General features: G+C 45.5%; 1 protein-coding gene across 1 annotated transcript; it reads left to right on the top strand.

Annotated features, from left to right (window-relative positions):
* Positions 1-3,407: 3,407 nt before the first annotated feature.
* Positions 3,408-25,676, top strand: gyg1b (glycogenin 1b). Its single transcript, XM_065006853.1, has 7 exons — positions 3,408-3,516; positions 7,038-7,173; positions 8,546-8,720; positions 8,794-8,956; positions 16,244-16,385; positions 23,266-23,494; positions 25,195-25,676. The coding sequence occupies exons 1-7, from the start codon at positions 3,507-3,509 to the stop codon at positions 25,378-25,380; spliced, it is 1,041 nt and encodes a 346-aa protein (XP_064862925.1). The 5' UTR covers positions 3,408-3,506; the 3' UTR covers positions 25,381-25,676.
* The last annotated feature ends 270 nt before the right edge of the window (positions 25,677-25,946 follow it).

The following is a 25,946-nucleotide window of genomic DNA, read 5'->3' as shown; positions in this document are numbered from 1 at the left end:
ATGACCAGGATTATCATCAACTAGCATGGGATGCTAATATGATTAGGATTATCATCAACTAGCATGGGATGCTAATATGACCAGGATTATCATCAACTAGCATGGGATGCTAATATGACTAGGATTATCATCAACTAGCATGGGATGCTAATACGACTAGGATTATCATCAACTAGCATGGGATGCTAATACGACTAAGATTATCATCAACTAGCATGGGATGCTAATACGACTAGGATTATCATCAACTAGCATGGGATGCTAATACGACTAGGATTATCATCAACTAGCATGGGATGCTAATACGGCTAGGATTATCATCAACTAGCATGGGATGCTAATACGGCTAGGATTATCATCAACTAGCATGGGATGCTAATATGACTAGGATTATCATCAACTAGCATGGGATGCTAATACGACCAGGATTATCATCAACTAGCATGGGATGCTAATACGACTAGGATTATCATCAACTAGCATGGGATGCTAATATGACCAGGATTATCATCAACTAGCATGGGATGCTAATACGACCAGGATTATCATCAACTAGCATGGGATGCTAATACGACCAGGATTATCATCAACTAGCATGGGATGCTAATACGACCAGGATTATCATCAACTAGCATAGGATGCTAATACGGCTAGGATTATCATCAACTAGCATGGGATGCTAATACGGCTAGGATTATCATCAACTAGCATGGGATGCTAATACGACTAGGATTATCATCAACTAGCATGGGATGCTAATACGACTAGGATTATCATCAACTAGCATGGGATGCTAATACGACTAGGATTATCATCAACTAGCATGGGATGCTAATACGACTAGGATTATCATCAACTAGCATGGGATGCTAATACGACTAGGATTATCATCAACTAGCATGGGATGCTAATACGGCTAGGATTATCATCAACTAGCATGGGATGCTAATACGACTAGGATTATCATCAACTAGCATGGGATGCTAATATGGCTAGGATTAAGGGATGCTAATACGACCAATAGACCAGGAGAGTGTATATGTAGAATAATGCCCTCCAGCATCGGATGATCTGGCCTCCACAATCCCCAATATGAAATATTATGAGGCCTGTCTCACCTAACCTAGCCACAGCCAAAATCCCACCATAGAAATGTGGAGGGATCATCTGATGCAGCACTCCATCACTCTCCTTCTTGGTAAAAATAGCCCTTACACAGCCTGGAAGTGTGTTGTGTCATTGTCCTGTTGAAAAACAAATGATAGTCAAATTAAGCTCAACCTAAGCAGGGATGGCGTATTGTTGCGGAAGGCTGTGGTAGCCATGCTGGTTAAATGAGCCTTGATTTCTAAATAAATCACAGTGTCACCAGCAAAGCCCCCCCACCATCACACCTCCTCCTCCATGCTTCACGGTGGGAACCACAGAAGCAGAGATTATCCATTCACCTACTCTATCTCTCACAAAGACACAGGGGTTGGATACAAAAATCTCCAATTTGGACTCTTGGCCCAAGTCTCTTCTTCTCATTTGTGTCCTTTAGTAGTAGTTTCTTTGCAACAATTTGACAATGAAGGCCTGATTCATGCAGTCTCCTCTGAATAGTTGATGTTGAGATGTGTCTGTTGCGTATACTCTGTGAAGCTGCAATCTGAGGTGCAGACAACTCTAATGAACTTATCCTCTGCAGCAGAGATAACTCTGGGTCTTCCTTTCCTATGGCTGTTCTCATGAGAGCCAGTTTCATCATAGCGCTTGATGGTTTTTGCGACAGCACTTGAAGAAACTGTAAAAGTTCTTGACATTTTCTGGATTGACTGACCTTCATGTTTTAAAATAATGATGGACTGTCATTTCTCTTTGCTTACTTGAGCTGTTCTTGCATAATATGGAATAGTTTTTTTTTTTAACCAAATAGGGCTATCTTCTGTATACCACCTACCTTGTCAGGACACAACTGATTGGCTCAAACACATTAAGATGGAAAGAAATTCCACAAATTCACTTTTAAGAAGGCACACCTGTTAATTTAAATGCATTCCAGGCGACTACCTCATGAAGCTGGTTGAGAGAACGCCAAGCATGTGCAAAGCTGTCATCAAGGCAAAGGGTGGCTACTTTGAAGAATCTCAAATACAAAATATATTTTGATTTGTTCAACACTCTTTTGGCTATTTTGGTTACTACATGATTCCATATGTGTTATTTCATAGTTGTGATGTCTTCACTATTATTCTACATCGTAGAAAGAAGTAAAAAAAGAAAGAAAGAAAAACCCTTGAATGAGAAGGTTTTTCCAAACGTTTGACAGGTACTGTATGCATTTCACATGACTGGGAGTGCAATAGGCCCACCCACTGGGGAGCCTGGCCTATCAAAATGAGTTTTTCCCCTCAAAGGGGCTTTATTACAGACATAATTACTCCTCAATTTCATTAGCTGTCAAAGGTGGCTGGTGTCAGACGATCCCACAGGTAAAGAATTCTCTAAAATGATGTTGGAGGTGGCTTATGGTAGAGAAATTAACATTCATTATTCCTGAAGTCAGCATGCCAATTACATGCTCCCTCAAAACTTGAGACATTTGTGGTGTTGTCTGACAAAACTGCACATTTTAGAGTGGTCTTTTATTGCCCCCCCCCAGCACAAGGTGCACCTGTGTAATGATCATGCTGTTAATCAGCTTCTTGATATGCCACACCTGTCAGGTGGATGGATTATCTTGGCTAAAGGAGAAAATGCTCACTAACAGGAATGTAAACAAATTTCTGCACAGCATTTGAAAGAAATACGCTTTTTTGGGTTTGGAAAATTTCTGGAATCTTTTATTTCAGCTCATAAAACATGGGACCAACACTTTACATGTTGCGTTTTCAGTATATATACGAACCCCACACTGCTCATCGTCTGTCTGGAAAGCCTCCGCAAATGAAAACGGATGGTGGACCTCGAAGAGGTCCTTCTCCATAGATCAGGGATCATCAACTAGATTCAGTTGCGGGCAGATTTTTTCATGAGTGGACGGTCATGGGGACCAGAACATAATTACAAATAATTTGTAGACTGCAAATTGACTGCAAGAAGCCCAAACATATATTATATTTGACTAAAACATAATCATATTAAACCTTGCTTATGTTTGTATACGGTCACATATGTCTCTCTATCATGCCCGAGAATACTTTGGAACAGATTTACTAAATGTTAATCACTTGGAGCTAATTTGCTGTTTTTTTTTACAGTCTTTTGTGTCCAACAATATTTTTATTTTATTTTGCTCAGCAACCTCTGGGATGAAATAAAATCCACTGCGGGCCAGATTGTGATCCGCGGGCCGCCAGTTGCGGAACAACTTCCATAGATAGTGCAGGAGTGGGTGTGCGCCAAGACCCTGTCACGTGACCCACTGTCTACATGCGTCTATAAATTCACCTCCATGTCGTAGGCTTGTCCTTTCCTAACGAAGGTGTCTAATCTACAGAGGATCTGCAACTTCTACCAGCAATATGTCAAAAGGTACGTGACGGTTTGTTACAATGTAATCCTTGGATGATGTGATGGAAGTTTGGCTGTGGCAGACACTGTGGAAACTAAGTAACTTGTCGTGATTGTTCCCACTGTCAGAGGCTAAAAAAGTTACTGTGGAGTTGCAGCAATGTCCGTCGTATATAAATGATGGGATGGCAGGCACGTTGAGAAATGTACAGCTTGGTTTGTAGCAGTTATTTTGGTTGTCGATCCGGTGACACAACCGGTATGTGGAAACCGTCTGAGTCGTTATTTAGTCTATTATCCGCGTTCCATCACCGCGTGTTTTGCAACATGGACTTTCTTAATAGAGCCGTATCGATACGTTTCACGGCTGTGTGGATAACGGTTGGGTCAATGAGTTTCGCTGTTGCTCAGTCTCTCCCTAGTTGTAACCCCATATTCACACGTACCCTAAACAGCCGACAGGGACCGCTCAGTCGGTGCTGTCTGGCACCGATGTACCCAGCCGTTAATACTGGTGTGGACCGGTTCAACAACGTCCATTCAGAGAATTAGAATGACACATTTCCTGAACAAATTCAGTGATATCTGCTAACCAGACCTCTAATTAAGCGATGGTCAGACGATGGTATTGTATTGCTAAAGAATTCAGATGGTCAGTCATTCATTCATAGTCATTCATTAATGCAACAATTTAATTAACAATTTAATACAGCTGGGAACTGGTGGAAAAAACGAGCCCATCGTTAAAGCTTGTTACAGTAACCTAAAAAATATATATTATCGAAAACCATAAGTTTTGGGCTCAGTGCAATGCGTCAATTCTGGCCTTCATTGAGGGTTTCTAGAATCAAATCGTAGATTCCTGCCGTTGTGCCATTAAGCAAGGCACAGCACCCCAGGCGCCCTGTGGCAGCCCCCGCACCTCTCCAAAACCTGTCTTTAGAGGTGTTTGGTGAAAAGCAGAAGACATCTTTTTGTTGGACCGCCTGCACACTTGACCAATAAAGTGATATAATTTTATCTTTTTGACTGCCTGTCATTAAATATAGTTAAGGAGAAAAATGATGCCTTTGCAGCCTGAGATGGAGATGGAGATGGAGAATGCTTTATGTACGAGCCGGTCCACGGAGGGCATCAACCCTAGACGACAGTGTAGATCTAGTGTTAGGTTCAATCTCACTATAACCTGCATTGCTGTAGCCAGCTAGACGTATGCTACTACTAGTTTATTGAATTACTGTTCCAAGTGAAACTGCATGTCCTGTAAGCCTACACAGCCTTCTCGCTATGTTTTATTATATTAAGCCTTTATAGGCCTACCTAAAGTCAATACAAGGTGCACACTGAAATGACAGTTATATATGTACCTGACAAATGTAGTAGTGAAACATCCTGTCCCCATGACATACAAAAGGTGTCATCCCATGGTCATCTGCCTTTGTGATTGCGGCACTTTCTAGATCTTCATATAGTCAGTGGGTTGAGGCCTGAAGGCCAACGGCATGTCTTTCTGTGCTTGTCATAAAGGAGCAGAGATCCAGTAGAACAGCCTTCTGTTGACTGTTTTTTTGGGTGGCAGATTGATTTGGGGTTTCTTTGCTTCTAATATAACATCAGCTGTTTTCTTGGGCCCAATGGTAATATGGGGTAGGAGGGAGGTACAGTGTGAAATGCATAATTTCACTTCAGCTCTACCTGGTTTGGCATCTGAACACAATTTGAGGTTTTGTATCCAGTGGGTTTCTTTTCACCAGGCTGTTATCCAGTTGGCCCCCAAAACCAAGTGTAGTGTTTACTATACCAGTGGGTTGTGTAACTGACCAGCCAGGCCTGCTAATATTAACTGCCAGTTTTTACATTTGTCATTATAATTACATGAATCTATTTGCCCTTTGTTAGCTCATAATCACTTCATTGTTGCGATGTGAGTCTATGGGCAGTTTTATAGCTTTTCCTATCTGGCACAGCATGCCAAAGTAGACATCATCAATACCTTGACCATTCTGTCTGGCATTCAGACATTGGTGTCATTGTTAAAACAGACCATTCTGTCTGGCATTCAGACATTGGTGTCATTGTTAAAACAGACCATTCTGTCTGGCATTCAGACATAGGTGTCATTGTTAAAACAGACCATTCTGTCTGGCATTCAGACATTGGTGTCATTGTTAAAACAGACCATTCTGTCTGGCATTCAGACATTGGTGTCATTGTTAAAACAGACCATTCTGTCTGGCATTCAGACATTGGTGTCATTGTTAAAACAGACCATTCTGTCTGGCATTCAGACATTGGTGTCATTGTTAAAACAGACCATTGGACATTACTCCCTCACAATTTTCTTTTTTACTTTAATCAATATTTTCTTTAACTCTATTTCTTCAACTGCATTGTTGATTAAGGGCTCGTAAGTAAGCATTTCACGATAAGGTCTACACCTGTTGTATTCAGTGCTTGTGACAAATACAATTTGAGTTAGTTTGATGCACTGATATGAGTTTTGCCCGATATCCGGTATTTTCCATGTCAAAAAACCCGATACCGATATTGGACATTTTAGCTGCTTTTTAAGCATTCTAATACAGCCAAATAGTTGCAACACGCACCCCAAAATTATTTGGTTGGCATTTCCCCATGTCCCCATAACCAGTAAAACATCATCAAAAACCTGTTCTGTTCACTCACTTGCTGTTTCGTTGTTCATTTGTTCTCAACCAGGATTTCATCATGTTAAGCAGTGAAGTTTCTCAGTACCTGGGAGTCTGGATTGATAAATTGTCCTTTGTAACGAATATATAGAAAATCTGGCTATGTTTATTTTTTTTATTTTTATAGAAATAAATAGTAATTTATAGTAATAAAAATAAGAGATGATTCAAACTTCTCCCTGTTGGATGTTGGTGATTTTGTTTACATGTTTACCTGTTTTCAACCCCTCGGACGCCGTCTCCATTACGTTTCATCACGGGAAGGACTCATTGTAGTCTGTATAAACATGTGGGATGGATGTTTTTAAGAGCTGCATTCCCTATTATTTCCAAATCGAACTGACAAACTCCCTCCATGTAACATTAACTAGGATAAGAATCATAAGTTACCCGTTCACAGGAATCGATGACACAAGAGATCCCTCCAGTCTCCACAGATTTGGGGAAATCTGTTTAGTTTTTGCCCCTATTTTGTGGATCAATCTGCAGAGTTCACTGCAGTTAGATGTGCTGGTGCCCCTCAGGCAGTTGACATTATTGATCGAGGACCTCTATGTAGTTCAATGGGATTGCTTTTATAATATTTTATTGTGCTGAATGATATTGTTTTATATGTTGGTTTTAATCTGTTTCTATTGTAATGTGTACAGGGCTCTCTTGTAAAATAGATTTTTAATCTCAATGTGACACACTGTTTAAAAATATATTTAAAAATTTGTGTCCTTACAAAGTATTTTTGGGGGAAGGTTTTAAGAGTAGGATTCACACCATTTGAACCTAATGCAAATGTTATTCCTAAATTTGTATTAACAAGTTACGCCCCCCCCCATCCAGACCAGGCTTTTGTGACATTGGCCACCAATGACAACTATGCCAGAGGAGCCATGGTCCTGGGCAAGTCCCTGAGGAACCACCAGACAACCAGGAAGCTGGTGGTGATGATCGGACCTCACGTCTCTGATCCCTGCAAGTAAGAACAATGTTTTACAACCAAATCTAAATGGTTTCACTTGTTGAAGAATTTACTCCAACCAGATTTTACATTTCATCATCCTTGTTGGGACACCCAAGTACGTCTTTTCAGAAAAGCGTTCAATGTAGTGATGCAGTTCCTCAGATGTTGTTGACATTGCGGATGAAAGAATGGCAGTGTGATATTGGGTGCGATGCCCCTCCGTCCATTCTACAGGTAACTGCCTAAAATAAAGGAAATGAATGAACGCCAGTAAATGAAGGATACAAAGTATGTTGTCTGGAACTTCCACACCGGAAGTTCCAGACAACTGTTGAAACTATGCCAACGAACGGGCATTGAAACTATGCCAACGAACGGGCATTGAAACTATGCCAACGAATTGAAACTATGCCAACGAACGGGCATTGAAACTATGCCAACGAACGGGCATTGAAACTATGCCAACGAACGGGCATTGAAACTATGCCAACGAACGGGCATTGAAACTATGCCAACGAACGGGCATTGAAACTATGCCAACGAACGGGCATTGAAACTGTTATGGTGGCCCAATGCCCTGTTAAGATGCTTTGTTTCCTTTGTTTTGGCTGGTACCTGTAGCAGTAGGCTAGAGAATGGCATGGCTGGATAGGGGAAAGGCTTGAGTGGCGCAAAATGGTGGTAAATTCCAGATTAAAGTTTGTAATGACAAAATAGCTTCCCCCTATCTTAAGGAAAAATATTTTATTTTTGTATTTTTTGGAACAGTATTTGGTGATATATTTTGTCAAATCTTATTCCAATATTTGACCATTTGTAAACAGTTTTAAGAATATTTTTGTAGGACTTAAGAGTTTTGAAACAAATGTACTTTGAGGGTAGTATACAATAATATGCATTGTTTAGAAAATGCCAGCAGACGACGTGTGAGTTGAACTCTCTGACCATATGTGTAAGAACCAGCCACTTCCCAGTTACCTTTCCCTTAATGCCCGTATAGGTCTATGCAATACCTACTCAGCTAACAAATGGAGTTTGATGGCCATAAAATCTAATTTGGCTGTTTAAAAAAAAACAAATGTAGGGCCCCATATTGGTATATTTATCAATTATTTGAAGAGGTGTTCCCTGGCCCCATGCCCCTAGAGGTGTTCCCTGGCCCCATGCCCCTAGAGGTGTTCCCTGGCCCCATGCCCCTAGAGGTGTTCCCTGGCCCCATGCCCCTAGAGGTGTTCCCTGGCCCCATGCCCCTAGAGGTGTTCCCTGGCCCCATGCCCCTGACTCATCACCACTGCAGTTATTCAGAATGCTTTCCACGTTGACGGTACGTCATGCAGTCTCTGCTTCCTCTCCTCTTCCTCCTCTCCTCTTCCTCCACCTCCACCAGGGGAGTGCTTCTCAAGATCTTTGACGAGGTACTGTTGGTGGATGTGTTGGACAGCGGAGACGCAGCTCACCTGGACCTGATGAAGAGACCTGACCTGGGAGTCACCTTCACCAAGCTACACTGCTGGACCCTTACACACTACTCCAAATGTGTCTTCATGGATGCAGACACACTGGTGAGACAGTTGGTGTTGATTTGTGCAGACTCCCCCTGCTACGGTATAGTTCACCTGTATGTGTTTGTTGCAGGTGGTACAGAACATAGATGAGTTGTTTGACAGAGAGGAGCTGTCTGCGGCCCCGGATCCCGGCTGGCCAGACTGTTTCAACTCCGGTGTGTTCGTGTTCCGACCCTCCAACGAGACGTACAGCAAACTGCTCCAGTACTGCGCAGAACATGGCAGCTTCGATGGTACGTGTATGTTTGTAATGTTTCCTTTTGTTAAGAAATGTAACGTCCATTTCCCCATCCCATGACTTCTGTATTTTAATGCTACCTCTTGTACTCATTACATAGAGCAAACCATTTGTACAAATTTAGGTCTATCGGAGTAGTGTTTCCATGGTCTGCTGGTAGGTCATGCAGCATATTGTAGTGTTTCCATGGTCTGCTGGTAGGTCATGCAGCATATTGTAGTGTTTCCATGGTCTGCTGGTAGGTCATACAGCATATTGTAGTGTTCCATGGTCTAACCTTCCCACAATAAGGGGTGAAATTGGCCCATTCCTCCTGACAGAGCTGGTGTAACTGGGTCAGGTTTGTAGGCCTCCTTGCTCACACACTTTTTCAGTTCTGCCCACATTTTCTATGGGATTGAGGTCATGGCTTGACTTTGTTGTCCTTAAGACATTTCGCCACAACTTTGGAGGTGTGCTTGGGGTCATTGTCCATTTGGAAGACCCATTTGCGACCAATCTTTAACTTCCTGACTGATGTCTTGAGATGTTGATTCAATATATCCACAGAATTTTCAAAAGCCAACTGTAAATACTGAAAAGCCTTCTCAATATTAGATACCCTAAAATAAATAATTGTCATTAGCATACAGAGTCCAGTCTTCACTGTCATTTATATACTGTAAAAAGCATTGGACCAGTGGGTTCAAGGCTTTTCGATAAGTCGATAAAATTCAAGTGCACAGTTTGGCGATCTGACGATAGTTATCCAACTGGCACGTGTCTCACCCCTTAAAGGGCTGAAGTAGGCTGCGTTCCAGATGTTTACTCTTATTACTTGCCAATGTAAGATTGACTATGAGTGATGGGCAGCAAAGATGTACATTTTCAAAATAAATGAAATGAATTAATTAAGATAAAAGCTGTGGTACCATCAAAGTAGGGTTTGGTGTTTTCTGGGTTTTTACCCATCTGCCACCGGGACGGGCACACGCCTAGTCTGCGCCTAGTCTGCGGGCACACGCCTAGTCTGCGGGCACACGCCTAGTCTGCGGGTGACTAGAAACAAGCTACATACTACTATACTAGAATAGATCATCTAGTGATTGTAGATTTTGCTGTGAAGAGACCGAGATGAGATTGAGATCTCTCTCGTTCTGATGGTGGAAATAGGTTTGTTAAAGTTAAACCAAATCAAGTGGTTTTATGTATCAGTTTATAAACCATGTGCTGTGGAATTGGTACATTGCACATCTCTTCCCATTTTTTATTTTGCAACCTGTATGGGGCAGTTTCATTCTTCAAATGAAACTGGTATGTTTTTACATTTATGCCAATCCTTTTCAGTCAATTTGTATCTTTTTAATATTTGGCAGAACGAGTTCCCTGCCTTTCTCCCTCTAACATGGTCTTTTGTCACCTGTGAGTCACGGCCATCTTTAGTATTTGGTTGAGGTGATGGTAGAAAGTCGTAGTAGCTTTGACTAATGAGCCCAAGAATCTTCATTTAGAGGGGCTGAGCAGAAGCCAGCAGGAATGCAGCTCTACCCCTGGGGGCACTGCCAGTGTACCTTGGCAGCAGATGATACTGAACCACAGGTACAAAAACCCAGAAAGCTTTGACTTAATATACACTTCAGAGGTACAAAGGGCTCAGCCGCCATCTCGGCTTGCCTGTCAGGGCTGGTATGACACGAAAGGAACCTGGGACAAAACAAACTACGATCACTTATCATCCAAGAATGCAGTCTCTCCATAGCCCACACTAGCTTGTTGGAGGCGCCTGTCCAATGCAGTCTCTCCATAGCCCACACTAGCTTGTTGGAGGCGCCTGTCCAATGCAGTCTCTCCATAGCCCACACTAGCTTGTTGGAGGCGCCTGTCCAATGCAGTCTCTCCATAGCCCACACTAGCTTGTTGGAGGCGCCTGTCCATCTTATTTAATTTGTTAATAATTTTCCATTCAGACTTGATCCTCTGCGAATATTCTAGACCGCCTGGATTCCCTGTGCTGTTGACTTACACACATTAATGGGTTAGCTGTATGCCAACTGGCTAGAGCTGCGGTGTGCCAACTGGCTAGAGCTGCGGTGTGCCAACTGGCTAGAGCTGCGGTGTTTTTAGTCAGCGTTGGTCTTTAAATGTTTCGCTGTGACTTGCACTTCTCTGACCTTTAACATTTATGCTCCGGCTCTCCACTACAACTGGAAAACAGTCGGGGGCCATTATTGTGAATGTCATTTTTGCCGTGGCTGTGTAGCGCTGGCTAACCATGATGACCAGGTGGCGAATCGCATCTCTGCATGTCTGGCAGACATATCAGTGTGGATGACGGATCACCACCTCAAGCTGAACCTCGGCAAGACTGAGCTGCTCTTCCTCCCGGGGAAGGACTGCCCATTCCATGATCTCGCCATCACGGTTGACAACTCCATTGTGTCCTCCTCCCAGAGCGCTAAGAACTTTGGCGTGATCCTGGACAACACCCTGTCGTTCTCAACTAACATCAAGGCGGTGGCCCGTTCTTGTAGGTTCATGCTCTACAACATCCGCAGCTTACGACCCTGCCTCACACAGGAAGCAGCGCAGGTCCTAATCCAGGCACTTGTCATCTCCCGTCTGGATTACTGCAACTCGCTGTTGGCTGGGCTCCCTGCCTGTGCCATTAAATCCCTACAACTCATCCAGAACGCCGCAGCCCGTCTGGTGTTCAACCTTCCCAAGTTCTCTCACGTCACCCCGCTCCTCCGCTCTCTCCACTGGCTTCCAGTTGAAGCTCGCATCCGCTACAAGACCATGGTGCTTGCCTACGGAGCTGTGAGGGGAACGGCACCTCAGTACCTCCAGGCTCTGATCAGGCCCTACATCCAAACAAGGGCACTGCGTTCATCCACCTCTGGCCTGCTCGCCTCCCTACCACTGAGGAAGTACAGTTCCCGCGCAGCCCAGTCAAAACTGTTCGCTGCTCTGGCCCCCCAATGGTGGAACAAACTCCCTCACGACGCCAGGACAGCGGAGTCAATCACCACCTTCCGGAGACACCTGAAACCCCACCTCTTTCAGGAATACCTAGGATAGGATAAAGTAATCCTTCTCACCCCCCCCTTAAAAGATTTAGATGCACTATTGTAAAGTGGCTGTTCCACTGGATGTCTTAAGGTGAACGCACCAATTTGTAAGTCGCTCTGGATAAGAGCGTCTGCTAAATGACTTAAATGTAAATGTAAATGTAACCAACTATTGGGCAATGGCAGATCGGAGTGATGAAATGGTTCAGGAGAGATCAGACTTCAGGTCTTGGGCCGGGGGCGCCTCAATACAATTTCCCCTTTATTACTGCATGCTGTCCAGGTGGCAGTGAGGCAGTAGCTGGACCTGTGGTTCAGTATCATCTGCTGCCAAGGTACACTGGCAGTGCCCCCAGGGGTAGAGCTGCATTCCTGCTGGCTTCTGCTCAGCCCCTCTAAATGAAGATTCTTGGGCTCATTAACTTTCTGGAACCTCTCTGCTAGAGTGAAGCCTCAAGGGGGGTATCTGGCCGGTTTGGGGTTGGGCTGACAATAGACGGATAGTACTGCAGCCCCTCTGTTTATAATAAACTGTAGAAACAAGGGGTTTAGACTGCAGACACAGCGTTATGCTGTTGAACACACAGCCTACAGTCTCCAGTTTAAAGGTCCTCCTGCTCACGCTCTGTGTACAGTAGATAGACCACTCTAACGTGTGGCTAGTTTGTCCTCAACCTCCAGCACAAGATACATTTTCTCCATGTCGTAATTTGACTGGTGGATTGTGAAACCTTGGGTGTAGATTACTCAATGACCTCTTTCATACCTTTTACGTGTGTTTGTCATCTCTAGGAATGTGAGCCTCTTCTGAGAAGGTTACTCAGCTGTTGGTGTGTCATTTAAAGACTTCCTCGGCCTAGAGTGGCGGAATGTCGGCCTCGAGTGGCGGAATGTCGGCCTAGAGTGGCGGAATGTCGGCCTCGAGTGGCGGAATGTCGGCCTCGAGTGGCGGAATGTCGGCCTCGAGTGGCGGAATGTCGGCCTCGAGTGGCGGAATGTCGGCCTCGAGTGGCGGAATGTCGGCCTCGAGTGGCGGAATGTCGGCCTCGAGTGGCGGAATGTCGGCCTCGAGTGGCGGAATGTCGGCCTCGAGTGTTTGACAAACACCTGGGGTATTTTCATTAGTCAGATTCCAAAACTCTTAATCTGTGGCAAAATGTTTTTCAACGGAAACCCTTTAAACCAAACAGAAATCCACTGACACCATGACGTCTAACTACCAGAGGAATACAGGGGTGTCCTTCGTGATGTTCTGTACATTGCGTGATTACCACACTACATGCTGGCACTGTGATAGCCACACTGCCAGGCTGCCCAGACCGTTTCCTATAAATACATCTGTGGAAAGTGACCGACTGTATAGTGACTTTATCATATAGCGATAGACACTCTGTCAGCTCAGACATTTTGCTATTTCGATCTCTGGATGGCTAAAGCATAGTGACTGGATATCAAATCCAGTGTTATTTGTCACAGGCTTTGGAAACAACCGGTGTAGACTAGCAGTGAAATGTTAACTTACAGGCCCTTCCCAACAATGCAGAGAAAAGGGACAAAGTGAGACCGGTTGGTAAACCTTAACAGCAACGTATGTAAAGAGCTGAATGCAGCTATTGGTTAACTAGAATGGAGAAAATAAACTCCTGTGGAAGTCCTGGGCTGGCGTGGTTGCGCCTGGCTCTGGGCTGGCATGGTTGTGTCTGGCTCTGGGCTGGCGTGGTTGTGTCTGGGCTGGCGTGGTTGGCTCTGGGCTGGCGTGGTTGTGTCTGGCTCTGGGCTGGCGTGGTTGCGTCTGGCTCTGGGCTGGCGTGGTTGCGTCTGGCTCTGGGCTGGCGTGGTTGCGTCTGGCTCTGGGCTGGCGTGGTTGCGTCTGGCTCTGGGCTGGCGTGGTTGCGTCTGGCTCTGGGCTGGCGTGGTTGCGTCTGGCTCTGGGCTGGCGTGGTTGTTTAACACTTATTTCATAGTTTTCATGTCTTCACTATTATTCGACAATGTAGAAAATAGTAAAAAATAAAGAAACCCTGGAATGACTAGCTGTCAACCTGGTGGTCGGCTGGTGCTGTGTAGTGTTCGGCTGGTGCTGTGTAGTGTTCGGCTGGTGCTGTGTAGTGGTCGGCTGGTGCTGTGAGGCTGGTGCGGTGCAGTGATCGGCTGGTGCGGTGCAGTGATCGGCTGGTGCGGTGCAGTGATCGGCTGGTGCGGTGCAGTGATCGGCTGGTGCGGTGCAGTGATCGGCTGGTGCGGTGCTGTGAGGCTGGTGCTGTGAGGCTGGTGCTGTGAGGCTGGTGCTGTGAGGCTGGTGCTGTGAGGCTGGTGCTGTGAGGCTGGTGCTGTGAGGCTGGTGCTGTGAGGCTGGTGCTGTGAGGCTGGTGCTGTGAGGCTGGTGCGGTGGCCGGCTGGTGCGGTGCAGTGATCGGCTGGTGCTGTGAGGCTGTGCGGTGGCCGGCTGGTGCGGTGCGGTGGCTGGAGCTGACTACTGTTGAGTTAAGAGAAGGATTTATACCTTTTCTGGAGGGAATAGTATTTGTCTGAGGCTTTCTGGCTGTGGCTCAGATTTTCATGACCTGGAGACCTACACAAAGTATCAGATCTGAAATGGATTCCAGATATTGGCTTTAAATGAAAGATCCACCTATTAGAAGGTCACTTTGTGCTATTTTCTGATGTAACAAATGCATGGCTGTTAGGAGAGAGAGGAGTGCTGTGTTTGCTGCCACCACCCCCATCCAACCGTCCAGAAATATCCTACACCGCAGTCTGTGTAAAGAGCATTGTGGGTACTGTGCCTTCAGAAAGTGTTCACACCCCTGGACTTTTTCCAGGTTTTAAAGCATGATTTAAAAAAAATGGATTCAGGTACCTTTTTGCCACTGCCCTACACCCCATAATGTCAGTGGAATCTTTGTTTGAACATTATTACAAAAAAAGATTTAAAACATTGCATTCAGTCTTCAACTGTATGTTTGGGGCAAATCCAATATTACACTTAACTGAGTACCACTCCATGTTTTCAAGTGTAGTGGTGGCTGCATCTTATGGATGTGCTTGTCATTGTTAAGGACCAGAGTTTTTCAGGAGGAAAAAAAAATTAACCAAATAGAGCTCAGCACAGGCAACATCCTCGAGGAAAACCTGGCTCATTCTGCTTTCAACCAGACACTGGGAGATGAATTCACCTTTCAGCTGGACAATAACCTAAAACACAAGGCCAAATCTACACGAGTTGCTTACTGAGAAGACCGTGAATGTTCCATGTTTTACCTACATCTACTTAAATCTGCAGAATGGTGAGACCTGAAATTGTTGTCTAGCGACGATCAATAACCATTTGAAAAGGGTAATCTACATATGTTGCACAATGCAGCTCTTAGACATACCCAGGAAGACTCACAGCTGTCATCTCGGGTGTGAATCTCAGGTGTGTGTAGTTTAGTGAGGGGAAAAATGGAATCCATTTTGAGTTCGGGCTGCAACAACAACGTAGAATAAGGTCAAGGGGTATGAATACTTTCTGAAGGTACCTTCTATCTTATGTAACCATTGAGTGACTTTGTGTACATCCAGTTTTACTGATCTGAGCAGTCACCTGACTAGGAGCCTGTGGTGGCGTTGGCAGGAGGTCAAATGGCTTTAGGGGTCAGAGGTGAATCGGTTGGCTAGATTGCTGAATGACTGACAGCCAGCTGAGCCATACATCGGTACAGATGCTTCTCTCTGAAGTCTATCATTTCGACAACCTGTTCACATTACTTTAGTCATTTAGCAGAGTGACTTAGTGCATCCATCTTAAGGTATCTAGGCGAGACAACCACATCATAGGAAGTAAATTCTTCCTGAAAGTAGCGATCAGCAACGTCTGTGTGTCCACCTGTTTTATAGTCTCTGAGGTTGTGGCTTGGGTGCAGAGGATATTAACAGAATGGGTTTGTTTCACAGCATCTGTTTACTAAATAACGTTGGTCTTTCTGTGGTGGGCTTCTTGTTGGCCTCACTGTCTGGTCTAGTCATCCTGGACAGGGTGCAAAGCTCATGATGATACTAGAAGTACTTCTAGATGGAGTAAGTCTTGAACCAGCCTCTATGAACCAGCCTCTGCTTCTAGGCTTCCTGGTGTTTTGAACCAGCCTCTGCTTCTAGGCTTCCTGGTGTTTTGAACCAGTCATAACCATTTATGTTGGGGCAAAATATTTTGTGCTTCCTGTTGTGTAATTGCTAACAGATGTTCTTGTCTCTAGGTGGAGACCAGGGGGTCTTGAATGGCTTCTTCAGTAACTGGGCAACAGCAGATATATCAAAACACCTCCCCTTCATCTTCATCTACAACCTTCATTCAAACAGTAAGTACTCAATCTACACTTACCTTCCTGCATTCAGTCAGTACTCAATCTACACTTACCTTCCTGCATTCAAACAGTAAGTACTCAATTACACTTACCTTCCTGCATTCAGTCAGTACTCAATCCTTCCTTCCTGCATTCAAACAGTCAGTTCAAACTCAGCATTCAAACAGTAAGTACTCAATCTACACTTACCTTCCTGCATTCAAACAGTAAGTACTCAATCTACACTTGGATACCTTCCTGCATTCAGTCAGTACTCAGTCTACTCCTCCCTTTCAGTACTCATATGATAGTCGTTACTGCCTAAACCAACAACTATCTGAATAGATCTCTATTTCTTACATTGATAAACCATTCAGCTGAATCACAAACATGGCTACCTCAAGTTAATATTTGAGGTTCTCTACCACGCCCTGCTTGCCTAACGTTAGGCGGGAAGATCAGCAGTAGTAGACTACCTGTAAAACCCCTAGCAGGGAAAGGTTTGTTGCCGTGGGCTGTGAGAACGAGAGACGTAAGGTGATACGGTCACATGAAAGTGTGCTCATGCTACGGCATCAGGTTACCAGTGATGGGAGCTTTTACGGAGCAGCAACAGAAAGGCTAAAGGCTTCTCCCAGCTACTGTCGGGCCCAAGGCCTTGTTGGGTTAGATAGCAAGCAGACGCTTCACAGCTGAGGCCAAAATAAAGCTATTTATTTAAAGACCTTTATGCTTGTAGACAGGACCTCTGCTGGTCAGTGACAAATCTCTCCCTCTCCTTTCTCTCTTGCCCTTCATTCTCTCTCCCCCACCACCCCCCTCTCTCTCTGGCATTTATTTTTACTCAAAATCAGACATTTCATCAATGTATCTCAGGCGTTTGTTATTTATTTCACCTTTATTTAACCAGGTGGCCAGTTGAGAACACCTTTATTTAACCAGGTAGGCTAGTTGAGAACACCTTTATTTAACCAGGTAGGCTAGTTGAGAACACCTTTATTTAACCAGGTAGGCTAGTTGAGAACACCTTTATTTAACCAGGTAGGCTAGTTGAGAACACCTTTATTTAACCAGGTAGGCTAGTTGAGAACACCTTTATTTAACCAGGTAGGCTAGTTGAGAACACCTTTATTTAACCAGGTAGGCTAGTTGAGAACACCTTTATTTAACCAGGTAGGCTAGTTGAGAACACCTTTATTTAACCAGGTAGGCTAGTTGAGAACACCTTTATTTAACCAGGTAGGCTAGTTGAGAACACCTTTATTTAACCAGGTAGGCTAGTTGAGAACACCTTTATTTAACCAGGTAGGCTAGTTGAGAACACCTTTATTTAACCAGGTAGGCTAGTTGAGAACACCTTTATTTAACCAGGTAGGCTAGTTGAGAACAAGTTGTCATTTGCAACTGCGACCTGGCCAAGATAAAGCGTTGCAATTTGGCAAAAAAAGTTACACACGGAATAAACAAAACATAGTCAATAATACAGTAGAACAAAAGAAAACTGTCTATATACAGTGAGTGCAAATGAGGTAAGTTAAGGAACTAAATAGGCCATGGTGGCGAAGTAATTACAATATAACAATTAAACACTGGAATGGTAGATGTGCAGAAGATGAATGTGCAGGTAGAGATACTGGGGTGCAAAGGAGCAAAATAAATAAATACCAGTATGGGGATGAGGTAGGTAGATGGGCTGTTTACATATGGGCTATGTACAGGTGCAGTGATCTGTAAAATGCTCTGACAACTGGTGCTTAAAGCTAGTGAGGGAGACGTGAGTCTCCAGCTTCAGAGATTTTTGCAATTCATTCCAGTCATGGTCAGCAGAGAACTGGAAGGAAAGACAACCAAAGGAGGAATTGGCTTTGGGGGTGACCAGTGATATATACACCTGCTGGAGAGCGTGCTACGAGTGGGTGCTGCTATGGTGACCAGTGAGCTGAGATAAGGCGGGGCTTTACCTAGCAGAGACTTGTAGATAACCTGTAGCCAGTGGGTTTGGCGACGAGTATGAAGAGGGCCAACCAACGACAGCGTACATGTCACAGTGGTGCGTAGAATATGGGGCTTTGGTGACAAAACGGATGGCACTGTGATAGACTGCATCCAGTTTGTTGAGTAGAGTGTTGGAGGCAATTTTATAGATAACATCACCGTCGAGGATCAGTAGGATGGTCAGTTTTACGAGGGTATGTTTGGCAGCATGAGTGAAGGATGCTTTGTTGCGATGCATTTAGTTTTACTTGCATTTAAGAGCAGTTGGAGGCCACGGAAGGAGAGTTGTATGGCATGGAAGCTCATCTGGAGGTTAGTTAACAGTGTCCAAAGAAGGGCCAGAAGTTTACAGAATGGTGTCGTCTGCGTAGAGGTGGATCAGAGAATCACCAGCATCAAGAGCAACATCATTGATGTATACAGAAAAGAGTCGGCCTGAGAATTGAACTCTGTGGCACACCCATAGACTTTCAGAGGTCCAGACAACAGGCCCTCCGATTTGACACACTGAACTTTATCAGAGAAGTAGTTGGTAAACCAGGCGAGGCAATCATTTGAGAAACCAAAGCTATCGAGTCTGCTGATGAGGATGTGGTGATTGACAGAGTCGAAAGCCTTGGCCAGGTCGATGAATATGGCGGCACAGTAATGTCTCTTATCGATGGCGGTTATGATATCGTTTAGGACCCTGAGGTGCACCGATGACCAGCTCTGAAACCAGATTGCATAGCGGAGAAGGTATGGTGGGATTCGAAATGGTCAGTAATCTGTTTAACTTGGCTTTCGAAGACTTTAGAAAGACAGGGTAGGATAGATATAAGTCTGTAGCAGTTTGGGTCTAGAATGTCACCCCACATTTACATTTAAGTCATTTAGCAGACGCTCTTATCCAGAGCGACTTACAAATTGGTGCATTCACCTTATGACATCCAGTGGAGCAGCCACTTTACAATAGTGCATCTAAATCTTTTAAGGGGGGGGGTGAGAAGGATTACTTTATCCTATCCTAGGTATTCCTTAAAGAGGTGGGGTTTCGGGTGTCTCCGGAAGGTGGTGATTGACTCCGCTGTCCTGGCGTCGTGAGGGAGTATGTTCCACCATTGGGGGGCCAGAGCAGCGAACAGTTTTGACTGGGCTGAGCGGGAACTGTACTTCCTCAGTGGTAGGGAGGCGAGCAGGCCAGAGGTGGATGAACGCAGTGCCCTTGTTTGGGTGTAGGGCCTGATCAGAGCCTGGAGGTACTGAGGTGCCGTTCCCCTCACAGCTCCGTAGGCAAGCACCATGGTCTTGTAGCGGATGCGAGCTTCAACTGGAAGCCAGTGGAGAGAGCGGAGGAGCGGGGTGACGTGAGAGAACTTGGGAAGGTTGAACACCAGACGGGCTGCGGCTTTCTGGATGAGTTGTAGGGGTTTAATGGCACAGGCAGGGAGCCCAGCCAACAGCGAGTTGCAGTAATCCAGACGGGAGATGACGAGTGCCTGGATTAGGACCTGCGCCGCTTCCTGTGTGAGGCAGGGTCGTACTCTGCGGATGTTGTAGAGCATGAACCTACAGGAACGGGCCACCGCCTTGATGTTAATTGAGAACGACAGGGTGTTGTCCAGGATCACGCCAAGGTTCTTAGCGCTCTGGGAGGAGGACACAGTGGAGTTGTCAACCGTGATGGCGAGATCATGGAACGGGCAGTCCTTCCCCGGGAGGAAGAGCAGCTCCGTCTTGCCGAGGTTCAGCTTGAGGTGGTGATCCGTCATCCACACTGATATGTCTGCCAGACATGCAGAGATGCGATTCGCCACCTGGTCATCAGAAGGGGGAAAGGAGAAGATTAATTGTGTGTCGTCTGCATAGCAATGATAGGAGAGACCATGTGAGGTTATGACAGAGCCAAGTGACTTGGTGTATAGCGAGAATAGGAGCGGGCCTAGAACAGAGCCCTGGGGGACACCAGTGGTGAGAGCACGTGGTGAGACGGATTCTCGCCACGCCACCTGGTAGGAGCAACCTGTCAGGTAGGACGCAATCCAAGCGTGGGCCGCGCCGGAGATGCCCAACTCTGAGAGGGTGGAGAGGAGGATCTGATGGTTCACAGTATCGAAGGCAGCCGATAGGTCTAGAAGGATGAGAGCAGAGGAGAGAGAGTTAGCTTTAGCAGTGCGGAGCGCCTCCGTGATACAGAGAAGAGCAGTCTCAGTTGAATGACTAGTCTTGAAACCTGACTGATTTGGATCAAGAAGGTCATTCTGAGAGATAGCGGGAGAGCTGGCCAAGGACGGCACGTTCAAGGGTTTTGGAGAGAAAAGAAAGAAGGGATACTGGTCTGTAGTTGTTGACATCGGAGGGATCGAGTGTAGGTTTTTTTCAGAAGGGGTGCAACTCTCGCTCTCTTGAAGACGGAAGGGACGTAGCCAGCGGTCAGGGATGAGTTGATGAGCGGGGTGAGGTAAGGGAGAAGGTCTCCGGAAATGGTCTGGAGAAGAGGGGATAGGGTCAAGCGGGCAGGTTGTTGGGCGGCCGGCCGTCACAAGATGCGAGATTTCATCTGGAGAGAGAGGGGAGAAAGAGGTCAGAGCACAGGGTAGGGCAGTGTGAGCAGAACCAGCGGTGTCGTTTGACTTAGCAAACGAGGATCGGATGTCGTCGACCTTCTTTTCAAAATGGTTGACTAAGTCATCTGCAGAGAGGGGGGGGGGGGGATTCAGGAGGGAGGAGAAGGTGGCAAAGAGCTTCCTAGGGTTAGAGGCAGATGCTTGGAATTTAGAGTGGTAGAAAGTGGCTTTAGCAGCAGCGACAGAAGAGGAAAATGTAGAGAGGAGGGAGTGAAAGGATGCCAGGTCCGCAGGGAGGCGAGTTTTCCTCCATTTCCGCTCGGCTGCCCGGAGCCCTGTTCTGTGAGCTCGCAATGAGTCGTCGAGCCACGGAGCGGGAGGGGAGGACCGAGCCGGCCTGGAGGATAGGGGACATAGAGTCAAAGGATGCAGAAAGGGAGGAGAGGGTTGAGGAGGCAGAATCAGGAGATAGGTTGGAGAAGGTTTGAGCAGAGGGAAGAGATGATAGGATGGAAGAGGAGAGAGTAGCGGGGGAGAGAGAGCGAAGGTTGGGACGGCGCGATACCATCCGAGTAGGGGCAGTGTGGGAAGTGTTGGATGAGAGGGAAAAGGATACAAGGTAGTGGTCGGAGACTTGGAGGGGAGTTGCAATGAGGTTAGTGGAAGAACAGCATCTAGTAAAGATGAGGTCGAGCGTATTGCCTGCCTTGTGAGTAGGGGGGGAAGGTGAGAGGGAGAGGTCAAAAGAGGAGAGGAGTGGAAAGAAGGAGGCAGAGAGGAATGAGTCAAAGGTAGACGTGGGGAGGTTAAAGTCGCCCAGAACTGAGAGGTGAGCCGTCCTCAGGAAAGGAGCTTATCAAGGCATCAAGCTCATTGATGAACTCTCCGAGGGAACCTGGAGGGCGATAAATGATAAGGATGTTAAGCTTGAAAGGGCTGGTAACTGTGACAGCATGGAATTCAAAGGAGGCGATAGACAGATGGGTAAGGGGAGAAAGAGAGAATGACCACTTGGGAGAGATGAGGATCCCGGTGCCACCACCCCGCTGACCAGAAGCTCTCGGGGTGTGCGAGAACACGTGGGCGGACGAAGAGAGAGCAGTAGGAGTAGCAGTGTTATCTGTGGTGATCCATGTTTCCGTCAGTGCCAAGAAGTCGAGGGACTGGAGGGAAACATGGGCTGAGATGAACTCTGCCTTGTTGGCCGCAGATCGGCAGTTCCACAGGCTACCGGAGACCTGGAACTCCACGTGGGTCGTGCGCGCTGGGACCACCAGATTAGGGTGGCCGCGGCCACGCGGTGTGGAGCGTTTGTATGGTCTGTGCAGAGAGGAGAGAACAGGGATAGACAGACACATAGTTGACAGGCTACAGAAGAGGCTACGCTAATGCAAAGGAGATTGGAATGACAAGTGGACTACACGTCTCGAATGTTCAGAAAGTTGAGCTTACATAGCAAGAATCTTATTGACTAAAATGATTAAAAATGATTAAAACTGGTGGCAGTGGCTGCGTTGTTGATTTGTAGGCTAGCTGGCAGTGGCTGCGTTGTTGATTACGTTACGTTAAAAGAACGACAATAGCTGGCTAGGTAACCTAGAAAATCGCTCTAGACTACACAATTATCTTTGATACAGAGACGGCTATGTAGCTAGCTATGTAGCTAGCTACGATCAAACAAATCAAACCGTTGTAATGAAATGAAATGAAAATGTGATACTACCTGTGGAGCGAGGCGGAATGCGACCGGGTTGTTGAGTTCTAATCGGTAGACGTTGGCTAGCTGTTAGCTAGCTAGCAGTGTCTCCTACGTTAAGGACGACAAATAGCTGGCTGCGTTGTTGATTCAGGGGCTAGCTGGCTAGCTAGCTAGCAGTGTTGATTACGTTACGTTGCGTTAAAAGAACGACAATAGCTGGCTAGGTAACCTAGAAAATCGCTCTAGACTACACAGAGACGGCTATGTAGCTAGCTATGTAGACGGTGGGCGTTAGCTAGCTGGCTAGCTGCTGGGCAGATACGTTAGGACGACGAAATACGATAATTACGCAATTATCTTTGATACAAAGACTGCTATGTAGCTAGCTAAGAAGAAATTGCTAAGATTAGACAAATCAAACCGTTGTACTATAATGAAATGTGGGATGACCGCGGCAGTTTACCAATCTTTGGGAATCTCAGACAATACGAAAGAGGTTGAGCAGGCTCGTAATAGGGGTTGCAACAATTTCGGCAGATCATTTTAGAAAGAGAGGGTCCAGATTGTCAAGCCCGGCTGATTTGTAGGGGTCCAGATTTTGCAGCTCTTTGGCGGGTTGCTGTGGAGGGTGCCGGGCAGTTGACCGGGGCTTTATAAAATCAATTTGAAGTAAATTAACATGCATTCTGTTCCAGATATGGTGCCAACGCCAAGGTGGTCCACTTCCTGGGTCAGACCAAGCCCTGGAGCTACACGTACGACCCCAAGACCAAGGAGGTCAGCGGGGACATGCAGGAGACCTCCACACACACCAGCTTCCTCCTGGACTGGTGGTTCCTCTACTCTTCCTCTGTGGTGCCCATGATGGTGGAGGGATATGGAGACCAGCCCTTCCACTCTGGCTGTGTGGAAGTCAGTCTAGAAGTATTAGCCTTTTCTACAGAATGTATCAACAGCTGGAACAATTTAAATTAAGTGGTTACTTGGATGCTTCTTGTTAGTAAGTAAAAGTAATATTGTCTCATCGCACGTCCTGAATTAATACCAAACGATATAAATTACGATGAGTCAATTTGTGAAATAGTGTTACTTCAGTCCTGATGGCTGTTGCGATGTGTAACCCTCATTCGTCCATCTGATAGTTCCAATCCTCGGTCAAAGAAAATTGTTATCATCATGGTCACTGGCATGAGCTGTGGTCCCAGATCTTTAGTCACAAGGGGGATGGATGGAAGGTGAAGGAGACTAGTTGGTTGTGATGCTGCCTTATCAGACAACGCCTTGTCGCTCGTCACTAATAATGGCTGCTGCTTGTGGGCAATCTGTTCTACAACAAACCTGGCTTAGCGTCTAGCCCTATAATACTATAGCAGTGTGTTCGCTGGCTATATGAACTGAACAAAAATATAAACGCAACATTTAAAGTGTTGGTCCTATGTTAAGTTAGCTGAAATAAAAAATCCCAGAAATATTCCATATGCACAAATGGCTTATTTCTAATTTTGTGCACAAATTTGTTTACATCACTGTTGGTGAATTTTCTCCTTTGCCAAGTTAATCCATTTACCTGACAGGTGTATATGAAGAAGCTAATTTGTGATCTGATCATTACACAGGTGCACCTTGTGCTGGGTGACAAAAGGTCACTCTAAAATGTGCAGTTTTGTTACACAACGCCACAGATGTCTCAAGTTGAGGGAGGGTAAAATTTGGTATGATTACTGCAGCAATTCCCCGTTAATTTATCTACCGTAAGCCAACTACGAGGTCATAAAGGATAATTTGGCAAATTACCAAATTACATCCAACCGGCCTCAAAACTGCAGACAATGTGTATGGTGTGGGCGGGCGGTTTGCCAACATGGTGAACAGAGTGCCCCATGGTGGGGTTATGGTACGGGCAGGCATAATCTATGGACAATGAACACACTTGTGTTTAATGGATGGCAATTTGAATGCTCAGAGATACCGTGACGAGATCTTGAGGCCCATTGTTGTGCCGTTCATCCGCCGCCATCACCTCATGTTTCAGCATGATAATACACAGCCCCACGTCACAAGGATCTGTATACAATATCTGGAAGCTGAAGATGGCCTGCGTACTCACTAGACATGTCACCCATTGAGCATGTTTGGGGTGCTCTGGATCAACGTGTACGACAGCGTGTTCCAGTTCCTGCCAATATCCAGCAACTTCACACAGCCATTGAAGAGGAGTGGGACAACATTCCACAGGCCACAATCAACAGCCTGAGCAACTCTATGTGAAGGAGATGTTTCACGCTGCATGAGGCAAATGTTGGTCATGCTAGATACTGACCAACAGATGCATCTGTTTTCCCAGTTATGAAATCCATAGATTAGTGCCTCATGAATGTGTTTCAATTGACTGATTTTCTTTTAAATGATCAGTAACTCAGTAAAATCTTGGCTCTGAGTTTATATATTTGTTCAGTATAGATCGATTTGATGGTTTGTTGTGAAGTTGATATGTAAAACCTTCATTCATATTTACACAGTTGTGTAGCTGGAAACGGGTGTTTCTCCGTAGCTTTTAGTTTTGTAGCTTTTTCCTGAATTCATCTCCGTTCTAGATGTTAATATTGTTTTGTTTCCTCCTCCAGGGAAGCAGCACGCGTTTCCTCCCTCAGTGTAGCAGCACGTCCCAGGAGCCCCATCACACCGAGCCATACGTGCCACCCGAGACATCTGAGGAACGCAAGCAGAAATGGGAGCAGGGCCAGGCGGACTACATGGGAATGGATTCGTTTGACAATATCCAGAAAAAGCTTGATGCTTTTCTCAAATAAACGTCTACAAGGGATCACTTAGTTTGACAGATTGATTTAGTAGACACCCCCCCCCCCCCTCACCAATAGTTGGTTCTCTAGTGAACCACTACCCACACCAGCTCTAAGGATTACAGTGTGAAACATTCTGACATCGTTGGCAGAGCGCATACACTATGCAATACTTAGTATGTTTAGGCTGTCACATACTGTAAAAATGCCCACACTGTGAAGCACCATTTGTTTTGATGCGCATGATTTAAAAAATGTTTTGAAATTCCTGTATTTGTGAAGAGAATAAAAAATGCAATAAAATATGGCCTTGTCAGATATATGAACATACGAGCCTTACATGGGGACACTGACACATTTTAAAGATTAATACTTCATTTTTTTGGACACTGAAATACACCTTTCATAAATGCAGGGGTGGCAATACTTTTGAATTCTCAAACTAACAAAGCATTTAATGTATTGTCCTGTGTGAATGGAGTCTCCACACCGCACAACCAGGCACTGTGTGTTACCATGCAGTCAGTTGGATATGAATGGATGTCTTGAATGGATGTCTAAACTACCATATCTTC

This window comes from Oncorhynchus nerka, linkage group LG22 (genome assembly GCF_034236695.1).
Source record: "Oncorhynchus nerka isolate Pitt River linkage group LG22, Oner_Uvic_2.0, whole genome shotgun sequence".
Classification (NCBI taxonomy): domain Eukaryota; kingdom Metazoa; phylum Chordata; class Actinopteri; order Salmoniformes; family Salmonidae; genus Oncorhynchus; species Oncorhynchus nerka.
Note: the sequence above shows the minus strand (reverse complement) of the source record. Positions and strands in the feature narration are given on the sequence as shown.

Excerpts from the sequence above, each read along its gene's own strand:
- gyg1b (XM_065006853.1), top strand. Across the intron at positions 7,174-8,545 it reads CACGTCTCTGATCCCTGCAA|GGGAGTGCTTCTCAAGATCT; the intron begins GTAAGAACAATG and ends CACCTCCACCAG. Across the intron at positions 8,957-16,243 it reads AGAACATGGCAGCTTCGATG|GTGGAGACCAGGGGGTCTTG; the intron begins GTACGTGTATGT and ends TCTTGTCTCTAG.